The sequence below is a fragment of the Halichoeres trimaculatus genome, unplaced genomic scaffold (genome assembly GCF_033239565.1).
Source record: "Halichoeres trimaculatus isolate MK-OKI-2021-1 unplaced genomic scaffold, fHalTri1.1 fHalTri1_scaffold_15, whole genome shotgun sequence".
NCBI lineage: Eukaryota > Metazoa > Chordata > Actinopteri > Labriformes > Labridae > Halichoeres > Halichoeres trimaculatus.
The window spans coordinates 6,402,886-6,415,600 of NW_027437193.1; the positions used below are offsets into that span (position 1 = coordinate 6,402,886).

The 12,715-nt window shown below is 40.1% G+C and overlaps 1 protein-coding gene across 1 annotated transcript in view; it reads right to left on the minus strand.

The window, feature by feature from the left end:
- Positions 1 to 12,715, minus strand: part of prkci (protein kinase C, iota) — a 44,364-nt gene that overhangs the window by 17,993 nt on the left and 13,656 nt on the right. Inside the window, exons 2-9 of the mRNA XM_074688512.1 lie at positions 11,034 to 11,155; positions 7,778 to 7,867; positions 6,641 to 6,691; positions 4,587 to 4,672; positions 4,100 to 4,237; positions 3,924 to 3,978; positions 1,680 to 1,732; positions 680 to 856 (exon numbers count right to left, since the gene is read on the minus strand). Coding sequence (XP_074544613.1) covers positions 680 to 856; positions 1,680 to 1,732; positions 3,924 to 3,978; positions 4,100 to 4,237; positions 4,587 to 4,672; positions 6,641 to 6,691; positions 7,778 to 7,867; positions 11,034 to 11,155 — 772 coding nt within the window. The remainder of the gene's footprint in view (positions 1 to 679; positions 857 to 1,679; positions 1,733 to 3,923; positions 3,979 to 4,099; positions 4,238 to 4,586; positions 4,673 to 6,640; positions 6,692 to 7,777; positions 7,868 to 11,033; positions 11,156 to 12,715) is intronic.

Genomic DNA, 12,715 nt, shown 5'->3' on the forward strand with positions numbered 1-12,715 from the left:
TTGTAGCAGACAGTCTGCTAAAAAGGGAGTATAACATTAAAGTAGGACTAAAGTGTTGGTGACAATTACAATATGCTTGGTGGAGGTCTGCACTCCCTGAGTGCTTTTTTAGTTTAATTCTGGGTTTACAAAGCTAAAAAATCCTGAAGCTGACACATAAATCTCAGTTTCATCCTCATATTAAGGAATAGAAAGTGTAAAATCAACACTGGTATCAGATTGGACAAGTATGGGTGTCAGCTGATATCAAAGCCAAGGTATCGGTGGTTGCAGAAACTTGTCTAAAGGTTTTGGATGGTGGGTTAAAATGTGAGAATCAAACTTAAAATAATGATTAAATAAAGTTTATGTTTTGTTTACTTCTTTGTTTACTTTGGAAGAGTTGGGCTATGATAAATCCTTGGTTTAGTTTAGGCTTTAGATTACCAGTTCAGTCAGTCTTGTTAACATCTTGTTAGACTTTGTTTTTATTCACCTCACCAGTTTTGGTCTCTTTGTAGACGCCTGTGGTGTCAGAAAGAGGCAACAGAGACAATCTAAGAGAGATTATGAATTACAGACTTGTGGCACCTGTTTCCAATCAGACCAGGTGCTCAGAGGTAACCCCTAATGATTGCTCCATATTCAGAGTTCGGTTTACAGCTGTAGCAAAGCTAACGTTTTCATCATCGTTTTGTACCTCATCGTCGTTGACCAGCTCCTTCTTCACCACCTTCATGGCATAGATGCGCTCCGTCTTTTTCAGCTGCACCAGCAGCACCTTGGCGTAGCTGCCTCTGCCGATCACCCTCAGGAGATCGAAGTCTGCCAGGCCCAGGCTGGAAGGCGATTTCCCCGTGTCTCGACTGCTGCCCGCCTGGAAAAAAATCAAGAAAAGATGTCAAACGAACAACATCACAAAGTAATTCTGCTTCAGTGTCAGACTGAGTTTGTGATTTCTTTTGGGTGATGGATTTAAACCCTTAATGCCACACCTTTTCTCTATAAATTAAATATAAATCTGCTGCCACCAGATCAGACATAGAAATGTCTGGATTGCTTCTTCTAAATAAACCTGACTGCTACTCTCACTATTTCCTCACCCATCTTTTTCTCCCTTCTGCTGTAATCTGCTCTACAGTGAACCTTTACCTCTATCTATCCATCTACCCTCCCATCACATGACAACCCCCGTCCCCAGAGTCAGACATGGACTCCTGGATAAGATCATTTGGCTCTCTTTCCCTTTATCTCTGTCTATCTGTGTCCGACTCGATCCATTTCTTTCCCATCTTCAGCTCTCCTGCTTGGTCCAACAATCTCTTCACCCATGTGCTACGGCCCCAAACTACATCCCTGCCCATTAATCAGCCTGTGGTGTTAAGAGCTGTGATAAAAGGTTACTTTATTAGCTCCACCAAAGGAAATCAATATCCACACAGCACTGTAAGGGTGCCTACGTCTACATGCACCTTATATCACACACACACACACACACACACACACACACACACACACGTTGCAGGTGGAAGGAGGAGAAGAATAATAGCCTTGCTTTCAATTAAAGGTACTCTCATTCTTCTCTGCTTTGCTTAAACTCCCCTAAATTCAACCCTCTAAATATACATATTCACACACTCATATATCAGGACCACAGTGACAGATTGACAGACTGTGAGTCACACATCATCTTCTCTCACCTCTTTTTCTTCCCCGTCGTAAGGCAAGCTTTCTCTGGGGTCTTTATGTGGGCCTGAGAGAGCGCGGAGAAAGTGACAGACAGACAGCAGGAGAGGGGGAGGCAGGAGAGGAAAAAAATAGGAGAGAAGAGGGAGAAAAGGGAGGTGAGAGACAGTCACAGCCTTTGTTCACAGCTCTGCAGTGGCAGAATCATTTCTCTCTGCTACAAGAGGAAAGAAAATCCATTTTTTACACAATTACAAGAAAAACAGACGAGTAAAAATATCATGATTCTACTTTATTTGTACAAACATGGAAAGAGGAAACGCATCTTCTTTTATCATCAATTTAAAACATAAATTCAGTTTTAAAGAGGCTTCAAAATGATATTCTATTCATACAGTTGCTCAGGCTGCCTACAACAGCCTCACTAACAATAGAATCAACAATCTTAAGCTCTTTCATTCCAGTCAGCCTCAAAACCACCTGACAGGACTTAAGTCTGGTGCTGTAGGTAAACCCCAAATGCAGCTTTTAGTCTGGGTGGCCCCCGGTGTCCTAATGCCAACACGGCCCTGAGCTTTGTGTATTAATGCAGTAAGAATTCAGCCCTCAGATATTCTGTATTTCTCCTGAGTCGGTAAATCCCACAACTGTGTTAAACCAATCACTGAAAGCGTTTACAACTCTCTTTACAGCGTGGAATCTGAAGTTATCAAAACATGCATTTATTAAGAATTAAAAATTCATTACTGCACCAAATCTGCAGGGAAACTCATCCCTAACGGATCGATTTTGTTCCTGCATGAGAGCAAAACTAGTGTGCATAAAAATAAATGGTACAGAAGCACTCTATCTGTCGAAAAAGAGCTTTAAATGTTTCATCTAACTAACATATGAGACATTTTGTGTTGATGTTGGATGTATTGTTTCTATCTGTCTTCATTGACCTTTTGCATTGTTATAAACTGTGCTCTACACTGCAAAAAAACTGAAATCTTATCAAGTGTTTTTGTCTTATTTGAAGTAAAAATTGTCTAATTAAACTTGATATGAGCCACATTCAACTTATCAGTCCAGAAAAATGTTGTTTTTCAAGTTATTTAAAGACAAAAATGAGATCTGAGTAGCTGAAAACCAGTAAAAAAAAATCTGTCCTGAAATAAGACATTTTTCAAGACTGCACAGGTGAATGTGGCTCATTTTAAGTCTAATAAGACATTTTCTACTGAAAATAAGACAAAAACTCTTGATAAGATTTCAGTTTTTCCAGTGTGACTTACCAGGAACCACAGATAAAAACTAGCCTTATAGCTAACTCTAGCATATTTAAATGGATGCTGCACTAAATGATTACTTATATGCACTGTGCCTTTAAATAAATGGATAAATGATATTTTATAGAAAATATGTTTTTTTTTTCGTGATAATTTTCTCCTGGCATTTATTACATTCCTAAAAATGTACATATGTACATCAAGAAGCTCCCTTGCTGTGGCCCCCGCTAAGTGCGGCTAAAATCGGTTGGATCTAAATAACTTCTGAAGGACTCTGAGCTGCACGATGTTTGTCTGAGTGAGTATATGAGCATGCACACACCTATAAATAAGGTCCAGGTGTCAAAAAAACGGAGTTGCCCTTTAATATACGTCTGAGATGAATCCAGTTCAAATGGTTAATGAGAATTTATGCAACACCAATATATCTAAAATTTTCCTAATGAGTGCCCAAAATGTGCTTAATATAGAGGAATGCCGGTTCATTGTTTGTGGTATTGGAGAAAAATGTTATTGTTCTGGGAGGTAATAAGAGGAGAAATTGAAAAAATTGTGTCTAGGAAATTTGTATTGAACTCATGACTTTTCTTGTTTGGCTTATCCCCGAGGAAACCTACAAAAACTGAAAGAACATTTAAAGATATCAGCCTGTTAAATGCGAAGAAGTGTATTTCTTTATGTTGGAAAAACCTTCATGGGCCTGCGATAAGTCAGTGGAGGAAACAGATGTTGACTACCTTTTCTTATATACTGAAGGGCAGACAAAACATTTTTGAGAATGTCTGGGGATCTTTTATGTTATATATCAAAGATCGTGGGATATGAGACAGTGTTGCACTAACATCATAAGTGCAAACACCAAAGAATGCTGTAAGTGGACACAGGCCCTTAATCCTCTTTTGTAAATTTGCGTAAAAGTGTTTTCTTTAAGTGTGACCATGAACACCTTTAAACTTGTGCGTACAAGGCTGTTTGTGTTTGAGTTACCTGGCTGTTCAGTTTGGTCGAGTGGACTCGATGGTGGACCAGGCATCATGGGTTCCTGGACGACAGCGTCAGTCAGTAAGTATGATCGTCACAGACACAAAAGGCTGTCTCAAGATGTGCCTCATGGCGGGTAATGATCCACTTCACACCATCAACCGCATCGTCACAGCTCTCACCTGAATCATCGGTCGACCACACTCCATCGTCACCAGTTTATGGCACTTCTTGTGCACTAGCAGTTTGCAGTTGATGCATTTGTAGCCTTGTCTTCCCAGGCCCCAGATTCGGTCGGCACAGATGGCACAGTGGGCTCTCTGGAAAATCATCATCACAAACAGAGCGCGTGTTATTGTCCAGGAGCTGCTGCAGAGACGGTGATGGCTTATTGGAGATGAAGCCCTGCTGGCTGAGGATTAGATCCAACCAGGGCCATTTTTCTGTGTCACCTCCATGCCTCTCACTCCATCAATCAATACCAAGACAAATCACTGACGGGCAGTGAATGTCTCACTCTCCTTTAAACACATGTGGGGACCAAGCATTGAATGTGTCGGAGACATTGTCCTTAATTCAATAAATCAACAAACGTGACAGTATTTAACACATGAGAAAGCAGCTGTACGGTGAAAATACTGTTAAATTAAAATCAGAGCTGTGTCTCACCCTGTTAAAGCGCTTGGCCTGAAAGGCGTGACCACTGGCGTAGTAAAGTTTCCTCCAGCGCCGTGCTCCACGTCGGTATATCGACTCTGTGGAAAGAGGAAATGGATGAATGAGTCCTGGTTTTCCTGTGTGTGTATTTGTATGACATTGTGGAAATCCAAATCAGATGACTTTGTTTTTATAGAAACATTGATGATAGATTCTTCCTTGTGACAAGTTTCATTTAAAGATAACCAACAAATAATTGTGTATCCAGTGACTGTTAAGATTGTAGTTTAACAGGTGTTATTGTTCACATTTCTATCTGGTAGAGATAAACAACATGTGGTCTCATTGTAGTCAGAAATAAAGGCTGCATTTTAAGTTAAGAGCATGTTTTACAGCAAACCAGAGGCTAAAGGTGTTAGGATCTTTTGGGTGGGATATGGGGGGGGGGGGGACAAAGCCAACAGATCGGTAGAAAGTTGATGCAGAGAGATTTTGCAGATTGGCAAAGCTGGCGTGTATGTAACGTTGTCTTATTGGGTGTTTTTGATTCAGAGAAAAAAGGGCACTCAGTAATCATTTTGTAACTAAGGCTGTATTCAGACCAGAAAAGTCCTTTGGTCCACTTGTTTGGTCCGGACCAAAAGCAGACTCTTTTTTTTTTTTCTTCCGTTGGTGCGGTTTGTATGCAGATTGTACTTTTTGCAAGTGGACTATATTCTGTACAAACATCCACGTGTGTGACGATCAGTGCTCTCATTGGACAGCGCTGACAAAGGCGGCACACAGAATACAGACCTGGAAATGGAGGTAAACGTGTGTGTTTGTGCTCTTATTAGAGCTGCAAAATCATTTTCAGTTTCAAGAGCAGCTCCTTCAAAGCAGGCTGAACAACACCGTTTACAATTTTGGAACAGTGAAGACGAGTCCTGACCCACAACATGGTAGCAACAGCGTGGCTAAACAGAAGATGGAGGATCAGGTATGAACCAAAGACGGTTAGGTTACGGTGGCTTTATAGGCCCAAAAGGTGCATGTATCCTGTAGTTAGTTTGGATGGACCTTGGTTTGTATTCAGACCTGCACCGGAGAACCACGAACCGCACCAGAGTTCGTTTGGAAGCGGACCGAGACCACCTCAAAAAGTGGGTCTCGGTTCGGTTGTTTGGTCCGCACCAGGGTTCGTTTGTGTCTATTCACACCTGCATGAAAAGTCCGCACCAGCATGGGAAACAAACCCTGGTCCGTTTAAAGTGGACCAAACAGTCCAGGTCTGAATAAGCCCTTAAAAAGATCCAAATTATTCATGGTTAATCTGTTATAGATCTTTTAGATTTCATTTTTTTTCAGGCTGTTAAACTGTATCCACACTTCTGAACTCAAATTTTGCTGGAAGCAGAAATCTTCCCAAACATCGTCATCCCGTCTCCCTCCCTGCAGTCTATTTTCACAAATCATGATCCAGCCATATCACCAAAGAGGGGGATTTCCTTCAGTAGAGTGGGAGTGTTCAGAGAAAAACTGATGTATATTTCTCCACTTTTTAAATCTAAAAATGATCAGACTGTTACCTTTGAAAAGCAGCAGGTTTTACGCATCAATCACATCATTAATAATCTGAAGGTGAACCTAAAAGGGTCCTGGCTTTGTAAATGTTTCAAACACCTTAAACTCCTAAAAAGTGAAAGATAGAAAACAAAGCATTTAAGGACAGGGGTTTGAACGGTCACTTAAAAGAGGTCTAGTTTATATTAAACTCTTTGGGCTGTTGATACGGACCATAAGGAACATGTGTCCGTTAAGACGCTGGGTCTCAAAGAAGCACAAGAACATTTTGAAGACATTTCAGTTTCTAGGGGGCAGAAAAAAACATAGTTTTCCTTTTCAAAATCGTCCACAAAGGAAAACTCAAATTAATCGATATAAGCGATATATTGCCCAGGCCTAGTTTTGAAGCTCATATTGTTTCAAAAGCAGCTGAAATCTTCTCACAGTGAGTTAAATTGCATCAGAGTTAACTCATTTATCCCCCACAGGTGATGAGATAAAACATTAGAGGTCTGACTCACTGTCTTCTCCCGGACAGGGCATGCCTGGTTTCTCTGGTATACACGGGAAAACTGGAGGGAAAGAAAAGAAAGTTACATTAAAAGTAGAAATACTTCTGAGAAGGTTGGATTCAGAGTGATGCTTCTGACCATCTCTGGCTCAGACAACCTGCTGCAGACGCATCACCTCGAGCACTCTTGTTGGTTTTATGATGTAGAAAGTGTGTGTGTATGTAACTTACAGTGAAAAAGGAAAAGACTCAAGAAGCAGACAAAGATTATTTCTGTGTATGTGAGAGCAGCAGAGATGAACCAAGCTAGACTGGGGGCAGCGTGAGTCAGAGGCCAGGCGTGGGCTTTAGCCGACAAGCTCGTTAACGAGCAGACCGGGCGACCCCCTGGGGCCACCGTCACATCCTCTCCTCCCTCCTCCACCTCTTCTGTCATCCTCTGCCGTCACGCCGACATCAGCTGTACTCTTGAACCCTCACCTCTGATTTGATTAAAACTTTACATTAACCACACAGCCCCTGTGTCTCATAGCCTCAGGTTACACGCTTATACATACATCACTCCACACACACACACACACACACACACTCTGCTGCCCCTCACCTCTCCAACTGCCTCTGAGTGAGCCCCCACCTCCAGATTCATAAACTTGTTTGTCAAGAACGCTGAGCCCAGACGTGAACCCGCTCAGAGGCAGATGTAAACAGTAGATGTTGTGTTTACAGGTCAGTGATGCATTAACCTCATGTTAGGGTTATCGTTTTGAACATCTGTGTTTGTGCTTAAATTAAATCTGAAGTGGAAAAGAAATGAAAATAAGTGGAACACACTGCTTAACTAGTCAAAATGTTGGGAAATAATCCTTTAAATGTGATATTTTTATTGATGTAGAGACTGATGACTGACACTGGCAGGAAGTGAACAACTCAGAGGTTTGTGATAGCGTAGCTCAGTGACCAGACATGAAAAACATAACACTGAGAGCTAAAGCGAGAGGAAAGTGAACTAGTTGTAGCTTCTTTTCTCAGCAAACAACCACCTGGCGTAGCTCGGAGACAAACAGGACCTGCAAACTTGTGAGATGAACCCTGAAACTCTGTTTACTCTGATACAGACGCTGTTAGTGCGAGCAGCAGGGAGACTCACCGTGGATAATGAGCTCTGAGTCTTTGTTGAGTTCATAGAGGCGCAGAGCTTCTTCCAGCTCCAGCTGAGACGACACGGTGCAGGGGTCACCTAACGGGAGAGGACACACCAAGAATTCACTAACATATCTACACAAACCAACACACAGACACACACAGATAAAACTCAGGCAGAGGAGGCGACATGACAGTGTGTAGCAACCTCTACCCTTTCCTCTTGTTGTTTAAACATACTCTGTTTTTAAATAATTATCTTCTCCTTTACACAGAAGCACCAAGAACTTCAGGTTGTAGAACTTGATTTTACTTTTTCTTTTGGTTTGAAAATTTGTTTATAAAACGTGTTGTAATTTGTTCAGCCAGGTAGAATCAAAATCCTGTTCAGCAAAGCACAGCTGGAGCAAGAAGTTGGCAAACAGACGACAGGAAGGAAAGAGTTAAATGGTTGAATATTTTTTATATTTTTGCAGAAAGGTGAAGAATATTTGAGAGATTTATAAGAAACGTGAGAATATGGAGCCTTTTTAGACACTTAAAATGTCATGTTTCCTTAAATAAGTTTTAGATTTTTGTTTTTATTTGTAAAAATGTTCATTTCTATGCTCAATCTAATTAACTATTACCATTACTTAAACTGTTGTAAAACCTTAGACCTGTTGACTCCTGGTCTGGCTCAGCTCATTATGTTGTTTTTTAATGTAGTGAAGTTAAAAACAATCTGGTATTGGCATAGTTTATCTTATTTTGAAAGTCAATGGATGCTTTAATGTTGTTTCAGTGCCTGACTTCCTGTCTCTCACAATCTAGGGATGGGTACTTTTCACATTTGACACGATAACGGTACCGATACCCAATACCTGGCAATCGGTACCGGTACTCAACAGTATCAATTTTTTGGTATTTTGATGTGTGTTTATGTGGTAATAAATAGGGATGCACGATATATCGGTATCAATATACCGACTCATTAGCTGTCTGCGTTTTTAGAGTATCTTGAACACTCTTTCAAGACCCAAATATTTTTGTTTTCTATGACTGTGTAAACACCAAAACTACCTAAGAAGAGTGTACTCTCTTCTTTTATGTCTCTTTTCCTGTTTTTGATCCAAAAAACAGACAAAACATACTTTTTTGATCACATTCATCCTGATCGCTCCATCCTTTGATCCTCTCCATGGTCGTCTTTCCTCAAAAGTGCGTCGCTCTTTCTCTCTGAACTACCTCGGCACATCATCCCAGATATTTTTTTTTTTCTAATATAGTATTGGATATTGGTATCGGCCAAAATTTTCATAGAAAAAATTATTTGTGGAATAGTAAAATCTCAACGGTTTTTAAATTTAACATATTTATTTCTCAATATATAAACTTGCAATGCTGTGTTCATGTCCAGCATTGAAACCCACCACCTCTTCCACTTTCTCACATTCACAAGGATGCATTTAGGTACCTAAACATGGTACCGTATGATTTTACACGAATCAGCACTCGGTACAACAAATGGAATGCGGTCGGTAACTATGAATAAAAAAAGTAGCTAATTTAGTACCCATCGTTAGCGCAATCTGCTCTGTGCAAATTAATGCTTCCTTGCTCTGGCATATGAAAACAGCAGTTTTCCAGACAGACTATCTCAGAGTGGATCCAGTGTAAATCCACGTTGACTTGAACTGAAACCTATTGGATCCACTGTCATGACAGAGCAGGACACAGATCTCGTGTGATTTTGTCAGAAGTATTTTCCAATTCAAGGCTAAGCCCTTAAAATCTAAGCCCTGTTACTCTTATGTAAGTCTGAAAACAGGGCTGTGTAAAAATAACAGGAGGTTTCTTAAGGAAACCAAAGCAAGTTTTTATTAATGTACTGATAAAAATCAAAACTAAATTACAATTGGATTTGGTTTTGGGAAATTATTTCATTTTAGTATGCTGTACATAAGCAGATTAATCCATGCTCTTTCTTAGCTCATATTTTTGTCTTCACTTACTGTATTTCATCCTTTTCTCATATTTGAACAGACTTACTTTTTCTTATCAGGCTGTTCTTCACAACATGTTTCTTAAAATCTGACTAGAACTTTGCGACTCATTTGCACAAGATTTAAGAGATCACCGGTGAGTGTAAAAAAGTCAACAATGGCAGAAAACTTGACTAAAACCTTTTTAATCAACTTTAAAATAAACCAGTGTGTGGGCGTCTGAAGATGTAGCCGTCAGTCCTTAACTTTTCATTGACTTCACTGGAATCAATCTGTGAAGTGAAGTCACTTAAACATCTCTGACTGTCAGATCTATTTTCTCTGTATCACAAACAACAGGTAGCGTGTGCAGCGACACTGAGGTCATCCACTCTATTCTCAGTTGTCTAACTAACTAATTACAACCATGAGATGCTGCTGCTGCTGCTGTATAAATAGTAAGTGAACAGAAACTATGACACACAGTTTACATCTCTGTCTACAGAGCTGGATAACAGGTGGATGTGTGTGGGAGGAATGCGACAATCATCACGTCAAAGTAACGTGCTGCCGACAGCCGCAGCGTCTGACTGATCTTCACTTGAAGGTTGGGGCTTCAGGAAGTGGGAGGATGCATCGCCATATATGTTACAGAGAAAACAAACAAGAGCCACAGAGGAGTATTGATTTCAACATGATTTTTCCTGCAGCCTCTTTTTCTACAACTCCTAAAGTCTTGATCCTGTGGTGGTCACAGAAACACAATGGCTGTTGTTGTTCTGCATCATAACGCAGAGCTTCCAAAATATTAATTAAGAACACGTTTTAATTATCCTGATAATGTCCGGAGTTCAGACAGCAGAGCTGAGCATGTGTGCCGTTCCCGTGGATGGGGCAGAAGGTGAGACAGCTCCCACTGAACAGAGCACTTCGTTATGAACATCAAGCAGCTTTCCTTTCTCAGACAGCCTAATGACTCCGCTGATTGTCTGTGTGTGGCCACCAGTGAGAGCTGATCTGAGGCTAATGAGTTTGGTCAGGCTGACCTTATCCTGAGCGGAGCAATGTGACGGCTCCATCTTTCCTCTGACACGGTTACTGCTGGCTGAGTAACTGCCTGACAACAAGGAGTTGAGTTGAGGGAGGTTCAAATCTCTCTTGACTGACACACAAAGAGGAGATTTACAGTCAACTGAGAGACTTCTGTGTGCATGTGTTCACATTATGGACGGTCACGTTTCATCATAAGAGTATTTTTTTGGTCCCTGTCTTGAAGCACAGACGAGCCCCGTGACGTACCTTCCTCATCGATCCACTTCATGGTGAAAAGCTGGTCGTTGTCCATGGAGCACATGTCCCTCACCTCCCCGTAGAGACCCTCGTATGAGATGGACGGCTCAAAATGAGTGATCATGATGTCCCTGCAGACGAGAACAAGGATTTTATTATTTCAATCTGAGGAGTGAAACTGTTTGTTTTTTAGGCTTTTTCTGCCTTTGTTCAGAGAGTACAGATTAGCGAATAGAGCAGGAACAAGGGTTGGAGTGACATGGGGGAAAGAGGCTGCAGGTTAGAACAGATTGAGTATGAAGCTACAGCAGTGTCAGCACATCCTCCAAGGCTGGGATAATAAAGAGGGGTTGGCTTTAATTTGAATACCAGAAAATCAGAATGTACTGTACAGTATGCAGATAAAATATGACTACTTGTTCTGTACGAATATATCAAGTGATTGACATAAAATGAAGAGAATATAGAGGTAGAATTAAATACACATGTACTTCTTTCTTCTTCTTGTCACATGTTAGCTAAAGGACCAATCAAAGGTGCACTAACCTGAATTAAAGTCAACTTAATGAGCTAAAAATGAACCAATACAATCTAATTCTTTGATATTTAAATCTCATTTTCAGTTTCTGAAAATGAGATTAACACTAATATGTAGAGGTAGACCGATATATCGGCCGGCCAATATATCGGGCCGATATTTGGACATTTGTCTCTATTGGCCATCAGCCGTATTTTCTTTTAAAAAGCCGATTTTTGATCTGTTGTATAAAATGACGCAATTTTTGATCAGGCACAAAAAAGATGAGCACCTCAAACTTGTGGAACCACTTGGATAAATTACATACTTTTGTTCAAATTATATTAATAAGTTTAAATTTCTTTTTTGACATTTTAAGAAGAGTGTGAATGTTTACTACTGCTTGTTACATTGTGTGTTTACTCAGACAAAATATTTCATTGTTTTCAAAGCTGAATAAATGTTCAGAGGACTGGACACGACTTGTTGTAATAGATTTCTTTTAGTTGCTCAGAAATTGCTGCGTTTCACAAAAATGTGATAAATATATATTTATTTAATAATCGCCTGAATATCAAATTGGAAAAATCGGCTATGCATATCGGCATCGGCTGCCCAAATTTGGAAAGCATCAGCATCGGCATCGGCCCCCAAAAAACCCATATCGGTCGACCTCTACTAATATGAGTGTTCGTGTGTTACAGAGTCAAAAAATTACAACAGTATCTTAATACATCAGCTATAAATATCCAAATACATCATTAGAAATTTTCAGAGAATATTTTCAAAAATCAAAAACAAGAACTGTGGGAATTTTGGGAGAGAGCAAGAATTTGCAAAGTGATCAACAGAGCAACACATCTTGTACCAGGGATGGGTACTGAATTAGGTACTTTTATAGGTACCGACCGAATTCTGTCAAAAGTACCAGGTACCAATTCACGTAATATCAAAAGGTACCATGTTTAAGTACCTTAACTCATCCTTGTGACTGCGAGGGAGTGTAAGAGAAGGCAATTTTCCATGCTGGACATGAACACAGCATTGGAAAGTTATATATTGAAGAAAAAATGTGTTAAATTTAAAACATATATACATTTCATTATTAAACAAATTGATATTTTTTACCACATAAACAAAAAAAAGTACCGAAAATTGGTATCGTTGAGTACCC